This window comes from Chrysochloris asiatica, unplaced genomic scaffold (assembly GCF_000296735.1).
Source record: "Chrysochloris asiatica unplaced genomic scaffold, ChrAsi1.0 scaffold00030, whole genome shotgun sequence".
NCBI classification, from domain to species: Eukaryota; Metazoa; Chordata; class Mammalia; order Afrosoricida; family Chrysochloridae; genus Chrysochloris; species Chrysochloris asiatica.
Window position 1 is genome coordinate 16,149,889 of NW_006408548.1, and position 23,548 is coordinate 16,173,436.

General features: G+C 39.9%; 1 protein-coding gene across 5 annotated transcripts in view; it reads right to left on the reverse strand.

Moving 5' to 3' along the window:
- Positions 1-23,548, reverse strand: part of RARB (retinoic acid receptor, beta) — a 621,377-nt gene that overhangs the window by 189,500 nt on the left and 408,329 nt on the right. For 4 of the 5 annotated variants that reach the window (XM_006851622.1, XM_006851620.1, XM_006851619.1 and 1 more), the window contains one exon: positions 6,232-6,380. Coding sequence is in view for 3 of the 5 variants with exons in the window: in XM_006851620.1 (XP_006851682.1) it covers positions 6,232-6,380 (149 nt within the window). In the remaining 2 variants the exon portion in view is untranslated. Of the gene's footprint in view, positions 1-6,231; positions 6,381-7,698; positions 7,721-23,548 lie in introns of those variants that run through there. The other variant, XM_006851623.1, reaches the window with a different exon arrangement.

The window sequence follows — 23,548 nt, forward strand, 5'->3', positions numbered from 1 at the left end:
GTCTCTTCTGACATCCATCTTGACCTTTTGCTTCTTTGTCTTCTCAATAATTTTTTGCTTTCTTCATGTATGATGTTCTTTATGTCATCCCACAACTGTTCTAGTCTTCAGCCTTAATGTATCAAATCTGTTCTAAAGATGATTTCTAAATTCAGGTGGGATATAGTCAAGGTCATATTTTGGCTCTCGTAGACTTGCTTTCATTTTCCTCAGCTTCAGTTTGAATTTGCATATGAGTAATTGATGGTCTGGTTCCACAGTCTGCCCCTGGCCCTGTTTTGGCTGATGATATGGAGCTTTTCCATCGGCTCTTTCTGCAAATCTAGTCAATTTGAATTTGATTTCTATGTATTCCATCTGGCAAGATCAATGTGTATAGTCATCTCTTATGCTGTCTAAAGATGGTATGTGAAATCAACAAATCATTGTTTTTGCAGAATTCTATCATGTGATCTCCAGCATTATTTCTCTCACCAAGGCCATATTTTCCAACTACTGATCCTTCCTCTTTGCTCCCAACCTTTGCATTCCAATCACCAGTAATGATCAATACATCTTGATTGCACGTTTGATAGATTTCAGATTGAAGGAAGACATTGGTAGAATTCTTCCATTTAATCCTCACTGGCTTTAGTGGTTGGTGCGTAAATTTGAATAATATTGGTATTAACTGGGCTTCCCTGTAGGCACATGGATATTATCCTATCACAGATAGCATTGTACCTCATGACTGATCTCGATATGTTCTTTTTGACAATGATTGCAACATCATTCCTCTTCAATTTGTCATTGCCAGCATAGTAAACCATGTGGTTGTCAGATTCAAAATGGCCAATACCAGTCCATTTCAGTTCACTAATGCCTAAGATATTTATGTTTATACGTTCCATATCATTTTTGAAAACTTCCAATTTTCCCAGATTCATACTTCATACATTCCATGTTCCAATTATTAATGGATGTTTACAGCTGTTTCTCTTTATTTGAGTTTTGCCCATCGGCAAATGAAGATCCCTGCAGACTTTTCTCCTTCAGGCTTTACTCCATTCATGTTATCATGGTCAACTCTACTTTGGGGCAGCAGCTCTTCCCCAGTCACATTTTGAGTGCCTTCCAACTTAAGGGGCTCATTTTCTGGCACTATATCTGACAGTGTTTCTCTGCTTTTCATAAGGTTTTCAGTGACTAAATATTCGGAAGTAGTTTGTCACTCTTTCTTCCTAGTCTGTATTTTTCTGGAAGCTCATCTGAAACCTGTCCACCATGGATGACTCTTCTGGTGTTTAAAATACCGGTGGCACCGCTTTCAGAATCACAGCAACTCACAAACCACCACAGTATGGCAAACTGACAGACGAGTGGTGGCCAGAGGTGTTATAGTTTTCTATAAATTTTAGAGATTATTTCCTTGTCTGATATAGACATTACTTCTTAACAATATATACTAGACTCAGGTTGGGAGCCCTGCTTTAGAACTGAGTTTCTGAGCACTTTAATTTCCAGCCAAAGAATGGTCCAGTCATTGTAGGTCAACCAGGGCCCATGGTGATCTGGGATAGCCCAAAATGGGGTTCATTTTACACAGCCACATTAAATACAGACAGAATTCTAGAAGAGAAGATGATTTTACTTAATACTTTGCCCATCTTCTCACACAATCACTGTGCATGGTACATATATTGTAGTTGTCTTTTGACATGACTCAACTTCTCCACCACACTGACTTCCTTTCAGTGCAAGGGACTATTTTTTTTTTTTTTTTTAATGATTACAGATCCCCTTTTTGATGGACACAAAAACATGCAGGAATATATAATCATTTAAACAACCAAAAGGCACATTTTGCAAACCAGCCCCTGCCAATAAGCACATAATCTTTCTCCTTCCATGACTCTCGAGTCCTCAGATGTTCTATCCCTCCATGCCATAGTCTCTGCCTCTGTGTCTGGTGTTACTGCTTCTCTGGTTGGGATCTCACGTTCTGCTCATGCTTGTCCCTCTTGCTGGTCCTAGGGTCCTCTGGCCTGGAATGTAAGATTAGCTACTCCTCCCTTTTTGTTACATATCTTCTACCTTTACTGTTGTGACCATCACAATTAGTCATGATAACAATTACTATTAAATCAAAAGAATCTTTTCCCCATCCCAACCCACCTTGTTCTGAAACTAAACTCCCTCATGAAAACTTGTAAGCCAGCCACTTAGTGCCTTGATAGGACCCCTCTCCCCATTTTAGGTAGCCAATATCTGAGTTACGGATCCCTATCAACTCTGTGTACTGAGGGGATAGGCTTGATTTCTGATTTTAAAAAGATGCTTCTTGGTTTATTGTCTTATTATATCGTAAGAGAAATCCCTAACAATCACCAATGTTTGTTTACAGGCTTGTGTACTCACCAGGGTACACATTGATACACCTAATCTTGAAGACATTTTGACAGTCTTTATCAAAAGGATCTCTGGTAGCGTAGTGGTTACTAATAGGGCTGCGAACCTTAAGGTCAGCGGTTCGAAACTACCAGCTGCTCTGCGAGAGAAAGATGAGGCTTTCTACTCCCGTAAAGATTTACACCCTCGGAAACCCTATACAGGGTTGCTATGGGTCGGAACCGACTCGATGGCACATAACAACAACAACAACATCAAAATCTTAAAAATGAAGGACCGTCTGTGCCTGATCAACAAAATGGCATTGCAGCTGCCCCCAAGTAGTGTTGAATAAAGTCCTGCTTAAGCTTCCAGTTTCCAGAAAGTTTAAGTCTTTATTACACCACAAGCCATAAACCCGCCCATTAGAAACTCGCCAGAACTGTATTCAGGACCACACCACCTTAAATAAATACCCCAATAAGAAACAGGCACGTTCATGGCTTCTTATGACTGAGTGCCCCCAGATTTACTCTCAATAAACGTGCCTGCTGCTGAAGCCATGTTTCTCTCCTCGGCTCTTTTTTTTCTTATTTCTTATATTCAGAAATTCCACTTCTACTATTTTATCTCAAAGGAAATTATCAGAGTTGTGCCTGAAACTATTCATTAAGATTTTATAATAAAGAAAAATTGGACACATCTTAATTGTTCAGCAATGGAAGATTGCTTAAGTAAATTGGAGTACTGGTGTGGGTCTGTCAGTTAATGTACTGGACTGCAAGGTCAGTGGTTCAAACTTACCAGCCGCTCCTGGAAAACACGATATAGGGTTTCTATGGGTCAGAACTGACTCAATGGCACTCAATGACAACAATTATCGTAAACCACTACATTAATGATAATAACCATAACTATGTTGTTGTTGTTGTTGTTAAGTGCCGTCAAGTCAGTTCCGACCCATAGCGACCCTGTACAGAGTTTCTGAGGCTGTAAATCTTTACGGGAGCAGAAAGCTTCATCTTTCTCCTGCGAAGCAGCTAGTAGTTTCGAACTGCTGACCTTAGGTTCGCAGCCCGATTTGTAACTGCTATGCTACCAGAGCTCCTAGGTCTTTAAATTTTAGTCATGAACAATTGATTATTAAATTTGAAAAGTAGCTCAAAACCAGTGTGTAATATATATTCCCATTTTTGTTTTTTTTAAAAAACAAACATAAAAATAACAACATGCATATATTCACAGAAAAACTAAGGTTTTAACCAGGGTTCCTTTTTAGGGTGTAAGTATGACTGTTTGAATTTTTCTAATTTTTATATAATACATTCTGTATTGTAGCCATAATTTTTTTTAAGTGACAACAAAAGTTACAGTTGATTTTTTAAAAACTATATTTATCTTTCTTTGGTTGTTACATGATGTGTTTATGTTCTCTTCATTTCTAGTTCTGAAAATTTTGTCACTATGTTTTTCCAGCAAACCAAAATAAAGACCATCCCTTCTCAGCAACAAGGAGGAAGGCAGCGCACATGCTCAGAGGCTCACTAGCAATACAAAAATTATCAAATTACACAACTAGCTGGTGAACTCATCTGACCTTACTGGATTTGAAATTCTTTTAAAAAATATGCCATAATATAACTCTGAAAAGCTTAATCAAGTTTATCAAAGTTGTTTGTGCTGGTATGGGTTTTGTTTTTGTTGGGGTTTTTCCTAAAAAGAGTCAGTATCCCAAGAAGTCAGGGAATTAGCTGACTAAGAACTGATTAAAACAGTTTGTACTGTCCAGATTGTGCAACAGCTTAAAATGCGTGTCCTGGTGTCTGCCACAAAAGGAGACATGTTGGATCAGCTCTTTGATGAGGCATCATAGTAGCAGGTAACCTGAACTATCACAAATTTCCTTAAGATTTCTGGACATGAGAATATTTAAATGTTTTTCTAAAATAAAGGAGTATCTTTCCAGTTGATGTTTAAATGAACATTAGAAAATGGTTTATTTACAGATTGCATAACAAATGTTCAAAGTGAACCTGCATTTCACTGAAAACTTTCCCAATTTCCAGATGAATTTAAGCAGGGTCAGTTAGGGCTACTGATAATCAAGCAATAGTTAGATGCAGAAGCATTGCAAAGGTTATTGCAACCCATTGGTTTCCCTGGTAACTTTCCTGATGGCTGTGTTTGAAGTTGCTGGAAAAGGAAAAGGCATTCTAAAGAAGCTTTAAAATAACCAAACTTATCTCAATGCCAGCAAGATGTCACTAAGTCTTTCAAGAGTTTCCCAGAGTAGCCTTACCCTGTAAAATAATACACACGTTTATGCCAATGATTTGAAAAGATGATAAAACTCATACAGACACTTTGAGGGAGTGACATTTATGAATTTGTTTACTCTATATCTGCAGGCAACCACTATATGACAGTCTAGGTATGAGATACTAGGTCACAGGCCTTGGGCCCCACTTTGAGTTCACAGGCAACTAGATACATAGCAGAAACCACCCCAAGTTTCATCTCTCTGTATCAGGTCCATTTGTAATGTGACTTTGCAGTTTACCCCATTCAGAACTTGAATTTATGTTTCCACCTCTGGTCTCGCTTTGTGACTTGTTTTGGTCAATAGAATGTGGCAGAAGTTTCTGAATCTAAATCTCAAGAGACGTTGTATGTTGCCATTTTATCTTCCCCAGCCCTGCCTATGAGAACAAGCCAGATGGTGAGGAGACACAACATGGAAAAAAGCTGAGGTTCCCCAGCCAATCACTAGCAACTCCCAGAAGCAGAGTTAACCAGCTAAACCACGGCTGACCACAAGTATCAGGTAAAGCATAAGTTAAAACCAGAAGAACTATCCAGATAAGTCTGGCCTAAATTGCTAATCCACATAATTATAAACTAAATGACATGTTGTTTTTCTAAACCATTAAATTTAAGGATTGCTTGTTACACAAAAGTAGCTAACCATTGCATATAGTAATTTGGTATTTAAGCCAAATACAAATACAAAATGTTATGTGAGCAACTGATGCGAGTACTTGCAATATTTTTCTAACATGTTCAACATTACAAATGTATCCTGCAATTTAGATGTATAAACAACAGATCTGAACAACCACCCAGAGAGAACTTAGAGAAGTTATATATCTAGGGAAGAGCTGACTCAAGACAGCCATAGGCCCTCTGAGAAATTTCCTATGGATGAGTTGAATCTGCCTATTCAGTTATTCTTTGTTTCTTTGCTCTCTGAAAAAAATAAAAAGCACTTTCACTCAATTAAGTTTGTTGGACTAGATAACAACTGTCTAATTTGATTCAGAGCAGCCATATACTACTTGACACATGTTCAGACTCCTGTATTCTGAAGGCTGGAAGTTTAAATCCAACTCCCCCTGAATTTATGAGACACATACAGTAGCAAGTCCCTACAGGCTGAAAATCAAACTGTAATTCAGAGGCCACACGACTGAAGAAAACAGCCAGGAGATAAATCCCAATTTCAACCTTGGAATCTCTGCAAGTTGATTCAATGGGCTGTCAGTCATATTTAAAAATAAAATAAAATTACAAAGACACCAGGCGGCAAGTTCTAAAGTGAAACAGAATGATGCTTTTCAGGCCTCCTTCAGAGACTCTTGTTACCTAAAAAGAACTGCCATGTGGGCGGTCTTTAAGAGTCCGAGAACAGTTGGGTCCAATCAGTCTTTTCTGGAAGTTTCTGAATTGTAAACTGGTAAGATATGAGAAATGAAAACTGCCAAATGCAACTCAGCCCACCACACTCATCAGAGGCGAAGCTGTAACATCAAACCAGCCTTGGAACATGCAAGCGCCAAGCTCCGGCACAGAGACATGGGTACTCACTTTACACCCCTCACAGGCGCTGACCCCATAGTGATACCCCGAAGATTTGTCCTGGCAGACGAAGCAGGGCTTGTAAACGCGAGGGGGAGGAAGTGGAGACGGAGGGCTTGGGAGGAGTTCCTCAGAGCTGGTGCTTTGTGTTTCAATCGCTACAAAGGAGACAGAGAAGGACGGGTGGAGAGAGAAAAAAAAGAGAAAACATTTCAGTTGATTTGTTTTTCATCAGTGTGATTTCATATGTTGTTGTTAAGTACCGTGGAGTCTGTTCCGACTCATAGTGACCCTGTACGGGGTTTCCAAGGCAGAATACCTCATCTTTCTCCTGCGGAACTGCTGGCAGTTTTGAACTGCCGACCTTGAGGTTAGCAGCCCGATTCGTAACCACTACACAACCAGAGCTCCTTAAGGCTCTGCCCAAAATTCAGCAATATCACTAGTGGGGACAAGCCCATCATAAGTTGTCGCTGTAATCACAGAAATGGTACTATTGACAATTTTGTGGCGCTTAGAGTTTACAAAGCCATCTTCTATCTCTCTTGTGTGAAGTTAACTATAGCACCGTGGGATCACTAATTTTTATCAACATTGTATCCTCAAGAGGAAAAGAAACGCAGAGTGTGATGACTTGTCCAAGGATCACACAGGGCAGTGGTAGAGCCAGGATACAAATTCAGATTTCAACACTGCCAACCCATGGCTCCTCCTTCTCTTCTGTTTCCCTGAGCTTGTGACTCAAAGTCTCTGAAATAACTTGCTTCACCCAGCTGCCACTTAAACAGTAAATTTCTTTAGGAAAAAGGAAAGAAAAGGCCCACACCAAGCATTTACCAAGTATATGGCAGTGTATTTAACATGTAGTCATTCATGACCTTCATGAATAAAAATCTGAGCAAGGCTCTCGCTACCCAAAGACTGGGTCTTAGAATCACATCATCATTATCATCATCATTTATTGGATAATATAATAGCAGGGCCCATGACAAGCTATGAAATCAGAATCTGCATTTTGCCAAGATGCTCTGGTGACAATTAGGTTTGAGAAGCATTGGGTTAGGCCTAATGATGTCATAGAGGGGCACAGCTCATTTCTAAATCACAAAGGTCTGAATTCTAGATTTCAATAGCATGATCACTCACCTTATTTCTAACCACCAAAATTACATGAAAAATGAGAATTCACATAATTTCTTGTTGTTGCTGTTAAGTGTCACTGAGTTGGTTCTGAATTTGACTTTGATCTAATTGATAACTATGGGTTACCTAATTGGTAACTCACAGTTTCTAAGCAATGACTGAAGGGTTTGAACTACCAACCATGTGGTTAGCAGTCCAGGGCTTATTCTACAGTGCCACACCAGTCTTCTCACAGAATTTAAGACCTAAGTATTCCCCTATCCCTGTTGGCCAAGCTTCAGTTCCAAGTCAAAGTAAGAATTCGTTCTACTTGTCTACCACCAAAGACAGCACTTCTAAGACCAGATGGACCTGGGTAACTGGTGGTACTCACAAGTGACACTGACTTCATTTCAATTCATAGTGACCCTGTACAGTACTTACAGGAGCAGACAGTTTCATCTTTCTCTAGTGGGTTTGAACCACAAAGACCCGTAACGCCACTAGGGTCTCTTAAGGGTGATTATTGTTGTTACTATTGCTAAGTGCCATTGAGTTAGTTCCAACTCACGACAATTCTGCTTAGGGTTTCCAAGCAGTGACTGGTGGGTTTGAACAGCCAATCTTGCCAGTTTTTATCCTACAGTGCCATATCAGGGCGGTCAAATAACAATTCGGAATGTTCCAGTTTCCATGTCACTTAACAGTGTACAATATACTTTCCAGAGTATAAACTTCCTAGTTGTATCACTGCTTGTCACCTTTTAGATTCAATGTTCTATTACCTGGAATATCTCATAACCAAACTTTTTGTAAATTGGATGGACTTTACTCCTTAAACATCTTGTTAATCTATCCCAGTCTCACTATTTTTTAAGAATGCTAGCCTAGTTTGTTATCAGCTCTCTCCTCAACTGTTAGAACAGTCTCTTTGCTGCTTTCCCTCTGGCCCACTCTTCCTACCTTAGGGTCTATTCTTTAAACTAGCCATTGCGAGAACTGTTAAAAAGTTAAAATCAAGCCCTTGTGCTTGCCTGCCTAAGGCCTTTCCCATAGTTACCAATTAGATCAAAGACAAATTCCTTACTATAGTCTGTTGTTATTAAGCGTCTTCGAGTCAGTTCCACTCATAGTGACCCTGTATAGGGTTTCTGAGGAGCAGCTGGTGAGCTTGAACTGCCAACCTTACAGTTCAAACCGACTTTGCAGTCCAACACATTAACTAACCCACAGCACCACAAAAGGATTATCATATACAAAGGGATATGATATATCCGTTGCCTCCTGTGCCAACATCGTTGAATTGAATGATTCCCATGATTTGTTGAGTTCTAAATATTTGACTTTTAATCTGTCCCTTAAATAGGATAAACTCTTAACCCAATTTAATGGTTATCGGGCTAACCATTTTCCCAGCCTGGAAAATTCTTTACTCAGATTTTCACATGTCTGTTTCATTTTCATTGCTTAGACTTCAGAGCAAATGTTACTTCCTCAGAGAGTACTTCTCTAATTAAAATGCCCTCTCCACTTCTGGCTACTCTATCCCATAATTTTGTTTTGTTTTCTACAAAACACTAACTAGTGTTTATATTTAGAAAGTTAACTTATGTACACTTTTATATTCTCATTTATTTATGTATTTCCTCTCATTTAAATATGGGTTTCATGAGGCCAAGCAATTTACCTACTTTATCATTGTGGTCCTGTCCTAAAAGATGTCTGGCACATAGTTGGCAATCAATGACTATTGGTTCAATTAATGCATAAATTTATCCTTTTCATTGTTTCTTCCTCATTTCAAGCCTTAGGTGCTTGTATAAGTTATTAAGTGATAAAATTAGAACTCAAATAGCTATCTTATATTCTTTTGCTTCCATAAAGTAATTAATTATCTCTTTGGAATAGAATCAACTGTAATTATAGTATTTTCACAATTCAAAAGAACTTTGGAATGAATTCATTAAAGTAGTGCTGGTTCTAGTAGATAAATCTATTATAATCTTCACTGGTTGAAACAAAGTATATGGAAAAAGATGTCAGTCTTGAGTCTTGTGGCAAATATGAAGCCCTTCCTATGGGCAGTTTGGCACAGTCATGGTAAGTGTTCTGTAGAAAGTACGGCAAGTGAGTTGTCACTAAACTTTATCAGCTAAGAAGCTCTGAATGCGAAAATGTCTCCCACACTGTACTAACCAGCTTCACTTAAAGGCGTACTAACAGCAACAAGAAAGCACTACTTGTTAAAATTACTAAAAAAACAATAATATTGGTCTTGGTTAAAATCCAAGAAAACACGTATACAAGATGACCTACAAGTCTTTCACTAAGAGAAAACCAAAGAGATCTTCCTTCCACCTCTTTTTCTAGGCATCTAAAATGCTCTTCACTTGTTAACTAAAGCGAAAGTTTATCACATTTTCATTTCCTTGTCAGTATTTTTCCTGAAAAACAATCCCTTACGATGAGCATTTTTGTACCTAATCTCAGCACATCTGATTATTTCTCTAGGATAAATTCTCGGAAATAGTTCAAAGGGTATGGTTATTTATAATATTTTGTTAGTTTTTCATTTTTGTCAACAAATTGACATCCGGAAAAGTACTACTTTACATTCTTACTATCAATATGTAAAGTCCCTGGATGGCATACATGATCAAGTGTTGGCCTATTAACTGAGAGGATGGTTGGAAGCCCAAATCCACCCAAAAGTGCCTTGGAAATGGGCCTGATGATTTGCTTAAGAAAGGTCGTTGTCTTGAAGATGCTATGAAGCAGTTCTACTTTGTACACATGATGAGTCAGTACCATCAACAACAATATCAACACAGGTGAGCCCTCCCCTCTATGACCACAAATCCTTTGGATTGGTGTTATTTGTGCACCTTTATTTCTAACCCGTGTGTTTTGGCAACTCCGCCAGAATCATGCCATCACCACTATTATCATTCCTGCACTGTGTTCTTTACAGAAACAGTGTGGGGTGTGTTTATGGGTTTCAGTGTTCTATCCACTGGTAGACAACAGCTAATCTGGCTTGTCTAGGAAAGTTGTAAGTAGAATTCTTTTAGGGTTGGATTCAGCTATCACAGCTATGCCCTGAATTTCAAAAGTGGGTAGTAATTTCCATAAGTATGCTATTTCAAATATATGCAGTGACAGGAATCCAGTATTTCATCTTCCCCAAGAGAAGAAACAGAACTGTGGGCAATTTAGCAGGGAAGAAACGGGTTAAAATGCACACATAAATAAGAGGCCTAGTTAATCTCCGAATTCCCACTTTCTATACAAAGGTTGGTAAGAGCCTTATTCTACGGATGAAAGTCATTTATAACAAATGAATGAATGAATGTTTTCCTGAACAGTTACCATGAATGAACATGTTTTAAATACAAACAATAGTAAGGGCATCCTGCTGTGGACAGTGAATGGTATAGTCTCTTATTCTCAATTAGTTTGCCTTACTTTCTACAGAAAATAAACCAACGAATACCATAAAACACAGTTGTTTCCAAGCCTGGCTGCACATTAAATTCACCTGGGGATTTTAAATATCCGGATGCTCAGTTTGTACCCCAGGCCCAATAGATCAGAACGTCTGGAGATGAGACTCAGGCATCACTGTATTTAAAAAATATTACCGGATGAATCCAAATTGTAGCAATTTGGGAACCACTGATTCAATATGACAAAGAGACCTACAGCTCTTATTCAGCCCAGGAAAAACCAAAGGACACTTCCTTGAAGAGATTGTTGTGGTTTTTAAGTGCTGTCAAATCAGTTCCGACCCATAGCGATCCTGTATAGGGTTTCTGAGGAGTGGCTGGTGAGCTTGAACTGCCAACCTTGCAGTTCAAACAGCTTTGCAGTCTGGCGCATTAACCCACAATGCCACACCAGGACTCCCTAAAGAGGTTACCAGGCTGTATTATGAAAGAATTGATTCTTTTCTTGTGGTTTAGAATTTAAATTGTACTAATGCCATAAACGAATCCCACACAAACATGCAGAAAAGCTTACTGCTATGACAAGAAATAATCATCTTCAGATAAATGTGCTACTGATGGTAAAGAATTAAAGTATTTATATGTTGTTGGTAAGTGCCATCAAGTCGGTTCCAACCCATAGCAACCCTGTACAGGTTTCCAAAGCTGTAAATCTTTATGGAAGTAGAAAGCCTCTCCTGCAGAATGGCTGGTAGTTTTGAACTATGGACCTTGAGGTTAGCAGCCTGACTTGTAACCACTAAGTTACCAGAGGTTTTCTGCTCCCACAAAGATTTAATAAATTTCAGAAACCCTATACAGCTTAACTCTGAGTCGGGACCAACTCTAGGCGTTTAACAGCAGCAAAGTACATTCAAACGCCACTCCCAAAATTCATACGTTGTTGTTCAGTGCCATCCAGTCGGTTCCAACTCACAGCGACCCTACCCTGTATAGGGTTTCCGAAAAGTGACTGGTGAATTTGAATCACTGACCTTGCACTTCAAAGGGCTTTGCATTAACCCACAGGGCCACACCAGAACTCCAATATTGATATGCTATACATATTTTCTCTATGTGGCTTTAACACTGAGAACAATGCAAAAAAGAGAAGAAAAAATCTCAGCTGGGTAGTCGGATCACCAAAGCAGGCCGCAAAGAGACACGTCAAGACACGTAATAAAATTGCAACCAAGATGTGGCAAGATATAGAAGCAGAATCAGACTTTACTACAAACTCTCACCTTTTTGGTAATGTAGTAAAATGCACTTATCTCTTTTGGCAAAGTTTATTAGAGGTCCTCTTCCCCTTTGTCCTCCCCACTTGCTAAGACAATGGCAAAGAAGGGAGATGTGAGGCTCCTGGATCCCTGTAACTAGTCATTTTGGGTGTTTAAGGTAGATATAGAGTGCTCTGAGCCATTGATCTGTTCACTGTCATCCTGCTTAAATCAATAATCTATTAGTCCCTTTAAATTAGAGTTAGATTCATCAAATGCCCTTGAGAGATCTCAAACATTTTGCTCCTTATTCCAGGCAAGCACAATCAGTCTACAAAATGATAAAATTTTTGCTTGAAAACTCTGCCTGCTCAGCAGACAATGTGTTCTGTATTAGCTCATTCAGCAATCTCAGGCAGGCCAAAAAACAGTTTTTAGACTTCCCAAGGGGAAATGAGGCTTGTGTCATTCAATAAAACAATTGCACTCCACCATGCTGATGTGATTTCAGTTTGGGAAAGCAGTCTTTGAGGAATAATTCGGATCTGCTTTTTTGCCTACTGCTTTTATTTATTTCCTTGCTTAGTTATTGACTTATTCCGTCCTGTTTGGTTAATGCATCCCCAACAAGCAGCAGCCTTCAATGTGGCATCCAAACTGCTAACCAGATGGGCTGCCTTGCTTCGTCAGGGAATGGCTAACTCAGAGGAATTTCTACTTTCGGGTGAGATGGATGCTGGGCTTTGTGGGTCCCAGCCCAGAGCGGCGTCAGCACCAGAGATGCTGAGAGGGCTTCTTTGTGACTGGACACGTACTAGAGGAGATACAAAAAACCAGGATAGGAACCAAGTTTGCAATCACAGAAGCGTAAAGCCCTTATTTTTAAATCTCAGCGTCCTCACAATATAGAGATAACTGTCATTGAGGAAAACAAAGCAAAAATTACCTTCCTCATAGGGAAAGTAGTTGAGGGGCTCCTGCCTTTAACTCAGTACTATTTAAAGTGTAGTGCAAGACTCTTGGTGTGGTGCTGTAACATAAGCACTGGACTGCTAACCACAAAGTTGGTGGTTCAAACCCACCAGTTGCTCCTCAGAAACCTTATGCAGGGTCACTATGAGTTGGAAACAACTTGGCAGCATTTTACAACAATTCAAAATGTGGTCCCTAAAATCAGCGGAATCCCTAAGAGTGAGAGACTGTTGTTCTTGTTAAGTGCCGTCAAGTGGATTCCAACCCATAGCGACTCAGTATAGGGTTTCCAAGGAGCAGCTAGTGAGCTGGAATCACCGACCTTGTGGTTCAAATGACTTTGCAATCTGACACATTAGCCCACAGCGCCACACCAGAGAGCCAGGGAAAGGGGCATATGCTTAAAAATGAGTAGTTTTTAAGACTACTTATGGTGAAGGACCCTTTCTGTTTCTTTTCCATCTTTCTTTTTCCCTGACTTTCTGATCTCTCCTAGACTGATAGGATTCAACAAAATGAATCTCTAGGGAACAAAAGGAGTTAAGAAGCACATACATCCAAAAAAAAGCTCCTGACTAAAAAAAAAAAAAAAAAGATTTGACAAACATAAAATTACTCTGTCCCATTGCTATGAAGGTTCCTAAACACTTTATCTCCATTTTTGCATTTACCTCACTGTGGATCTGCAAGGGGCAGTTCACCGGTCTGTGACCTGCACTTTGAGAAGATCTGCTCTAAGCAGATCCAAACTCAGAGATTGTTTGCCAACAAATCAAGAAGAGAAATCACAGAAAACAAAATCTTCACAAACCGTACAAAGGCAGAACCCCAGCTCGCCTACTGTCAAAGGATTTTAAGTACAGACACAAAACTAGGGGCGGAGTCTTTCCCTAAAAAACACACACACACAAACATTAATGTTGCCTGTTAAGAGGACGTGACACTTACAATTCAAGTCACCTAAGAAAACACAGTACAAATGTCCCTGTTGTTACAACACACCTGAGTGTCATTTAAACACACAGTCTCTCCCACAAAAGCTCCCTTCACAATTCCTAACATGCTTGGCATTTTTCTAAAGGGTGGGTTAAGTAGCAGATAACAGTTTTAAGAGAGAGCCCAATGTGTGCATCTGGTGGCGCAGTGGTTAACTGAAAGATTTTAACCCATAAGCTCTATGTGGGAGAAAAATGTGGTAGTCGGCTTCTGTAAAGATAAGACTTGGTTGTTATGAGTCAGACTCTACTTGAAGGCAAGGGTTTGATAGATCAATTAGATAGGCCCAGAGACACAACACATACATAAATGTGTGTGTGTGTGTATGAGAGAGAGAAAGAGTGCGTGAGCAAGCTAATTTACTGCTGGCAAAACCACGTTGACAGATTTCATGATTTTATGTTGGGTCTGATAAGAGGTGAGCAGGCATCATACAATATGAAAGGCCTGTCCTCTTTACTAGAACCTTCCGTGATTAAGACAGTATATTAATGCACTCACTGGGCAGCTGAGCCTTAAGAGAAAAAGAAGTTGTAAAGCAAAAGGCATTTCCTGCATGACCCCAGGGGAATTTTGAGCCCAGAGCTTTGGGTCCCCTTTGGGGAGGGAATAATTTCAGCTAATTAAGGTGGGGGAGGGGATAGCAAAGTGTTGCATTGGGTCTGAACATTCAGTTGGGCTTCATTTTTGTTGGCACCAAAGATAGCCAGTCTGGATTCCCCCCTCCCCCTGTCCCCCGCCTTTTTTCTGTGGATTCACTGCAGGATTGTAAGGCCCACAGCTCACATACATTAAGAGGAAAGTCAAAGGAAACGACAAAGTTCAACTAAAGTACAAGTAATTAGAACCAGATTCTCTGCTGCTTGTATGTGCGCATGAGCACTCTGTAGACATTTTACTAAAATGTAATTTACATGCCTCCAAATTGTGTGGAGGAAAACACACACACACACACACACACACACACACACACACTCATACACACTCCATACTGTCGCTCATTTAATTTTCATGTCACCTCTGCATGAGGGGGTCTGCTTTAAATCATCTTTCGGGAAAAGCAGTTTGTTTCCACACACGTGGGTTTTGCAAATTCTGAAATTAGGTAATTGCCAAATAAGAAAAAATGTGCTTTGAAATTGTCTTGCCTTACTCTGCTGCTGGCTTTGTTTTTGTTAAGCAGATCCAAGATTTGGGGCAGACAAGGGAGACAGGGAGGGGACAGGAGAGAAGGAAAACATCATTGTGGGACTCTGGCAGTCTTGACTCAGTAACCTGCCCATGACCCTGAAAGAGTGTGTGTTTGCCCGGGTCACCAGGGATCCTGGCCGAGGGCTGGAGCTGGGTTGTGTGAATCCCTGCTATTCTGACCACACAGCAACAGGTGCAGAACACAGGCAGGGGACAGAAGGAGGGGCTGAAGGAACACTTTGATTTCTGAGATTTTTAACATCTTACTTCTCAAAGAGTTAAGAAAATTAGAAATCACCTAGGAAATTAGAAATGCAGAACCCCAGACTCCACCTTAGCACTACTGAATAAAAAACTCTGGGGGTGGGGATCAGCAATCTGTGTTTTAAGGAGCCCTGATGTGGCACACTATGATAAGCACTGGACTGGTAACCTCAAAGTGTGCAGTTCCACTCTGGTAAACCCTCTACAGGGTCATTATGCATCGAAACAGATCTCACAGCACACAACACACCAACCAGGAGACTGATGTTCAAGTTTGAGGGCTACTGAGCTAAACGTTGTTTTCACTCTGGTGAAGAATCAGCTTCCCCTTTACTAAGTTTCCACACTTCACTGAGTACTTAGTACACTAAGCTCTTCAGGCTGTGTATGTTTGCGCTCTCCATAAACCAGAAGTCTTCTTTCTGTCCTACTGACTTTTGGCAGTCCATTTTGGTTGGCACTGGCTTCAAAGCTGCATCTGAAGAGCTGACACTAACAGTATCTACTATTTACTGAGCATTTACTATATGCTAGAGTCCTTGAGTAGGGCAAATAATTATCCCATTTGACTACGAACCAAAAGGTTAGAGGTTCAAGTCCATCCAGAGGCACCTCAGACAAAAGCCCTTGCAATCTGCTTCAGAAAAACCAGACATTAAAAACCCTAAGGTGGAGAAGTAGAAATGCTACATTGCAATTAGAATTTTAAAACACAATGCTTTCAGCTTTTATAAAAGCAAACTTAAAAGGCTTACAATATAATTAACCATTATTTACCAAAAGTATTTCAATTTCTCATTTTCTACCTCCCTCATTTATTTTTTTACCTAGAAAGGACACTGAGTATAGTCATATCAGGCCTACTTGCACAAGTCTGGTAACTGCAGAAGTGGACAACTGCCTTTCCTTTCAATCTATAGTTATGATTTTCCAAACATTGGTTTTATTCAAGATACGGTCAAATCTGACAAGATAGTTTAAGCTTTAACAACTGAAGAGCGTGAAACTCGGGATCCACTAATCATTCTGTGTTTTAGTGATACCAGCCTGGGCTCTGGGCCAGCAGATGAAATTATTCCTGGTACTGACTTTTACCATGAGAAATGCTGTCATATTTTTGTAAGGGACCAGGACATGTTCCATACCTATATTTCATTTTCATAAACACTTTCTTGCTTCAAGGAACATAGTCAAAAATTATCTCATAGTTGTTTTGTGTGACTTTTTAACAGACGATGCCTTATATCACTGTATTCTAAGGGATAGTAAAATAGCTAAGGGCTATAAATCCTCCCTTAAAACCACTTAACAGGCAGACACATCTAACTACTTATTAATGATCTGAATGGGGAGGCATCAGAAAAGGGAACTGCATTAAGTGAACAAATGCTAGAAGGGGTCTCAGGAGTCATGTATAGATGAAGTTAATTGCATTGCAATATTAAGGTTCCCTTAGAGTTTATCTCAACAACAAACGATTCAGTTCTATATTTCATTTCCAACAAGTAGTACTACAATTTGTAGAAAGTAATTACCACAGAAACAAACGGTATTCTTTTATCAGTTTAACTTTCCTGCATGCCAGATAGATTACAACAGAAGCATTCATATCGATATCACGTAAGACACAACATTTATGTATTATTGAAAATGCACATATAGTATGTTTGAAAGCTATGTTGATCGCAGCCGTACAGAAAAGCAATGGATATTTTGGAATATTTTCTTAAAGAATACAATGAAATTATGCTTTTTCACAAAGGGGATCCTTGCCTATCTTCTGAGATCTGATGAAGTTCATCAAATATGAAACATATCAGAATTCAGTCAAACCACTCTTCGTCAGCAAATTAATGTTCTTCCTAATTGGTTGTAAGTTTATTGCAAAGAAGTTGGTTTTTGTTTTACAGTTACAGACTCATATAACCTACTTCAAAATGACTTTGAAACAAATTTAATCCACACGGTGTGGGTTTTCTTGGTTACTAAAAGCAGTAACATACTATGAGCCAGCATAAAACTGTATGTAGGAGGTGATGGGACGTACCTAGGGTTTGGTACCAGATGGATCTGGATTTAAAACTTACTTTTGCCACTTACTGTAGGAATCCTGGTTGCACCATGGTTAAGTTAAGTGTTCAACTGCTAACCAAAAGGTGGATGGTCCACTAGTAGCTCTGTGGAACAAAGATGTAGCGATGCGCTTCCTTATAAAGTCTTGGAAACTTTATGGGGCAGTTACACTCTATCCTAGAGAGTTATTTTGAGCTAGAACAGAGTCCATGGCACAAAACAGATATTTCTTTACTTTTTAGAGCATTTGTGTCTCCTTCCTGGATATGCGAATAACCCTAACATTTCCTTTTTTCTTTTTTCAGGCAAAAGTTTATATAGTGAATTAAGCTCCCATTTAACAATTTTAATTCAGACGATTCTGTTCTGTGACAGTGCTTACAATTTTCATATTGCTTCAGCATTCTCAGTATATCCATTCTGTTTGTTCTGTTTTCATTCACCAAATTGCCCTTCCCCTCTTTGCCTTCTCATCATCTTTGCTTTTGTGTAAATGTTGACTGTGTGCTCTCATGTAGTTAATTGTTTAAGGGACACACTACTCGTGGGTGATCTTGTTTATTTTATAATCCAATCTATTGTGTGACTGAAAGTTGACCATTGGGAGTGGTTTTATTTCTATGTTAAAATGGTGTCTTAAGGTGATAATCTTGGAGATTCTCCCAGTCTCTATAAGTCTTCTTAATGACTTTGAATTTTATTCTAATTTTTCTTACATATTGACCAGGTTCTTCTATTATATCCCTAGTCAGAATGGTCAGTAGCAGTAACTGGGCACCATCTAGTTCAGATCTCAGGTTAGAAGAGGTCATGGTTCATGTGGGCTATTAATGCCATGGACTAGTTTCTGCCTTAAGCTTTTGGTTCCCTTTTTCTTTTACTCCAGGTGAGTAGAGACCAATAGTTGTAACTGTGATGGCCACTTGTAAGCTTTTAAGATGCAAGGTGCTACTCAACCAAAGCAGGATGTAGAACATTAACTTTATAAACTATAGTATACCACAAGATTAGGGTCCTTAACTCCTAAGCACAGTTAACCAATTCCATGTGTTGTTTAGATATGTCTAGGAAGTCTCTGGACCTGTATCATCTATGTGTTAGATTATAGTATGGATCTACTCACAGCACAAACAAACATGTATTTATATATGCCTACTGGTATTGTGCAGTGGGTTAATGCACTGGACTGCAAGGTTGTTTTAACCACTAGGTCGGCAGTTCAAGTTCACCAGCTGCTCCTCGGAAACCCGATACAGGGTTGCTATGGGTCAGAACAGACTCAACAGCATTTAGCAACAACAACACAGTTCTGAGGAGCTCTGGTAACACACTGGTTATGAGTTAGGCTGTTTTTATTCCCATCACTTTGCTATTGTAAATAATTTTGCAATGAACACTGGTCTATTTATGCCACTGTTTTTATATCTCTTGAATATATACTTAAGAGTGGGATTATGAGATCATAAAATATTTCTATTTCTAGCGTTTTGAGAAAGGACCATACATTTTTCGAGCAAAATTTTGAGAAGACAAAGTCAAGTATTACAATGAAATGTGGAAAGATCTGGAGTTAGGTAAAACATGATCAGAATTTCTCAAGTTGAAATAATTGAAAAAAAAAAATCAAGCCTTGAATTGCAATACTAAAGGACTATGTGGGCAAATTAAGGCACCTTGGTAGAATAGTGGGTTATGAGTTGGATTGTTAACCACAAGGCCAGCAGTACAAATCAACCACCCCTCTATGAAGGAAGATGAAGCTTTCTGCTCCTGTTAAGATTTCTAGCCTTGAAAATCCTCTACCGGGTGACTATGATTCAGAACTGACTCCACGGTACACAATTCACTACCACCACATGGGCTAATTACTAAACAACGTACAAAGCATCAAAAGAAGATGTAAGGAATACACCGAGTCACTGTACCAAAAAGAAATGATCGATTTTCAACTACTTCAAAAGGTAAAATATGAACACAGAGTGGATGGAGAAGGGCAGCTTGGACAGTGGATACTCAAATGGGGAAGGGGGGACTACAAAGGCAAGAAGTGACTGGCTTACAAGCTTTCAAGAGGGAACCTGGAGCTAGGGAGCATGGCAGGAAGGCAGAATCTCCAGTAGGTACTATTCTATCTGTCTGGGCGGAGCTGATGAAAGGAGTAACAGATGGGTAACTCGTGATACTGTAGTGAATAATGCTTATCAGGACGGACTATGAGGGTTGGAAATGCAAAGGGAGAAGTTTGTTAACAAGGAAGGGAATGATTAATTCTCCAGGATAGGAGCGGAGGCCTCTGGGACCATCAACAGAGAAGAGCTGAGAGCGGGACCCTACCCAGAGAAACAGAGATGCCTGAGATAGAGACAGAGATGATGACGAGTAGTGATGAAGCGACTGAGGACTTTGGACCCAGAGAGGGAAAGGGACTGTGGGCCAAAAACTGGGGGGAGGAGGGGGAAGTGTAGGGAGTGGGTTTCTGGGATATACCCTTTGGGTGGTTGATGATGCATGGAGGGGATTGGAACCATGGCAATGAGATGATATACGATGGAATGAATGTAAAACTAAAGTTCTCCCATGTAAACTATCATATAATTCACAATAAAACATTTAAAAAAAAAAAAAATCATACACACACAAAGTAGACAGGGATGGGCAACTTGGACATTGGCTACCCAAAATGGAGGGGTAGGGCTACAAAAGCAAGAAATGACTGGCTTACAAGCTTTCAAGAGGGAACCTAGAGACAAGGGGCCTGGAGGAAGGCAGAATCTCCAGTGAGTAGCATCCAATCTGCCTAGGCGGAGTTGATGAAATGAAATGCAGATGGTTCTCTTGTGATACAATAGTGAATAATTGTTATTAGGACTGATTGTGAAGGTTGGAAATGTAAAGGTAGACATTTTATGGCAAGGAAGGAAATTATTAACTTTTCAGTCTAGGAGCAGAGGTCCCTGGGACCATCAACGGAGAAGAGCCAAGAGCGGGACCGACCCACAGAAAGAAACAGTGATGCCTGATATGGAGGCAGCAACAATGATGTGGAACAATGGAGCAGCTAGGGGCTTTAGATCCAGAGAGGGCGAGCAACTGTGTGCTGAAGACTGGGGGGGGGAGGGAAGTGTAGGGGTCAGGCTTGCTGGGTATATATGCTCTTTGGTTGGTTGATGATGCATGGAGGGGATTGCAACCATGGCAATGATACAATGTACGATAGAATGAATTTAAAACTAATGTTCTCCCATGTAAACTATCATATAATTCACAATAAAACACTAAAAAAAAAAAAGGTAGTATATGACCCAATTTCAAATTTTATATGGAAAAGAAAGAGACTCAGGAGAAGCAAAGCACTGCTTAAGAAGAAAAATAAAGTTGCAAGCCTCTCACTCCCTGATCTCAAAATTTACTACATGGCCTCAGTGGTCAAAACAGCTTGGTACTGGTACAACGAAAGATACATAGATCAATGGAACAGAATCAAGAATCCAGAAATTAACCCATCCAAATACAGCCAACTGATTTTCCACTAAGTGCCTAAGTATATTGCATGGGGAGGAGACAGTCTCTTCAACAGATGGTGCTGGCAGAACTGGAAAGCAATATGCAAAAGACTGAAACATGCCATATACAAAAATCAACTCTGAATAGATTAAATACCTAAATGTGAATTCCACAATCATAAAGACCATTAATGAAAAAATAGGGACAAATTTGAGGGTTCTAATACAGGGCACACACAGACTACCAAACATTGTGAAAATTACACAAACAAAAGTAGACAAAAGATATGAGTGGGACATACTAAAAATTAAAAACATATGTGCATCAAAAAACTTCACCAAAAGAGTAAAAAGGGAACCCAAAGAATGGGAAAAATATTTTGTAACAACGCATTAGACAAGGGATTAATTTGTAAAATCGATACGAAACTACAAAACCTGTACAAGAAAAAGACAAATAACCCAATTAAAAGATGGGCACAGGACATGAACAGACACTTCACCAAGGAAGAGATCCAGGCAGCCAACAAACATATGAAGAGATGTTCACGATCACTAGCCATTAGAGAGATGCAAATCAAAACAACAATGAGATATCATCTCACACTAGCAATAACAGCAAAGATCAAAACAGTAAAGAACAATAAATGCTGGTGAAGATGCAGAGAGAATGAGATGCTCCTGCATTGCTGGTGGGATTGTAAAATGGTCCAACCTCTCTGGAAAACAATATGGCGATTCCTCAGTAAGTTGCAAATAGAAATACCTTATGATCCAGCAATTCCTCTACTTGGTATTCATCCACAAGAAATATGAGTCATAATATGAGTAGATTTATACACACAAATGCTCACAGCTGCACTATTTAGAATAGCAAAAAGACGGAGACAGCCTAAGTGCCCATCAATGGAAGAATGAGTAAACGAACTTTGGTACATACATACAATTGAATATTATGAAGAATAACAAGGAAGCTTCAAGCCACCGCATAACATGGATGAACCTTGAGGACATTATGCTGAGTGAAATTAGTCAGTCATAAAAGGAGAAATACTGCATAGGACCACTACTGTAAAAGCTTAAGAAAAAATACACTAAAAGGGGGAAAAAAAATTCTTTGTTGGTTACAGGGATGTGGGCGGTGGGGTGAGAGGAGGGAGGGGAAGGTGTAGCACAGGGTAGGGAATAGACACAGAAGAGTTTGGGTGCTGAGGAGGGCAATACACAAGAAGAGGGAGGGAAATAGAAGAACAAGGCGGATAGGAGAACATTTAGGCAGGTTTGCATGGGCTAAGTGGGACAGAGGTAAATAGGGATGTATGCTCTACCTTGGAACAACAGGACTCTGTGATACAGGGATTGAGGCATGGTTTGAATGGGTAAAAGAAGGGATATAATGTTAAGATGCTTGGCTGTCTTTTTAATCTTGGTTTCCTTTACCTACTTAGATACCTGAGGGGGAAAGAAAGGAATAGCCAGAAACATCAACATAGAAAGCTTGTAAATCCATCTTCAGCCTATCTATAACTGATTAGAATACCTAAAATGGAGCTAGAACACGTGCAGTGAAGAAGGCTTCCTATGGAACCATTACATTGCATAAGACCATAGGTGGAATCCTGATCCCCATCCAGAATCTTCTGAGTGGGAAATTTCCAGTTGAAAGGACAAGCAGACCAGGCTGGAGCAGCTAGAAAATCAGAAGATGCTTCTTGAAAGAAAGACCAGCAAGAAAAACCAAAACAGTAATGGCAGTCTGATTGAATACTACAAGAACAAGCAAGTTGTTCACCTGGGAGTCATCAAGGAAAGTGGTTAGGTCCCTTCAAGGCAAACCCCCTTCAAAGACTGAGACTCAAGGGGAATACATGAGCAGGCATGTGGTCTTTCTGGTTACCATGTCAGTCTACCAATAAGGGGAAGTGGGGGAAAAACAGCAATGAAGCTATGAGCTAAGACCAACCACATTCAATAGACTTCTGTCAACCTGGGCTGAGATCTGGTTGGTCAGCAGTATGGTAAGACCTGGGGATTCCTGGGCCCAGGGACAGGGACATGGCTACAGAGGACTAGAATGGACAGTGAAGCATCCAGCTGATATGAAGTGAGGGGAGATGCACAAGAACACCCATACTTGCAGATAGTACCCACTTGACCTGGCTTCAAAGCTTGGATGATCAGAAATCAACTAGCAAAAGAGGAAAAACGAGTAATCTGCTACAATTTTATGGACTTGTCCTATACTTATGGATGCAGTAGCTCAAAAGAGTGTGAATCTTTACAGCGAAGTAGCCATTGGCTACCCAAAATTGGGGGGGGGGGTAAGGGGGGAAGACAGCCTACAAAGACAAGAAGTGACTGGCTTACAAGCTTTCAAGAGAGAGCCTAGTTTCAGAGGATGCGGGGGAAGGTATAATCTCCACTAAGTGGTTTCCAACCTGTCTGTATGGGGCTGGTGAAAGGAGATGGGGATAAGACTCTTGTGGTTCAATAGTGAATA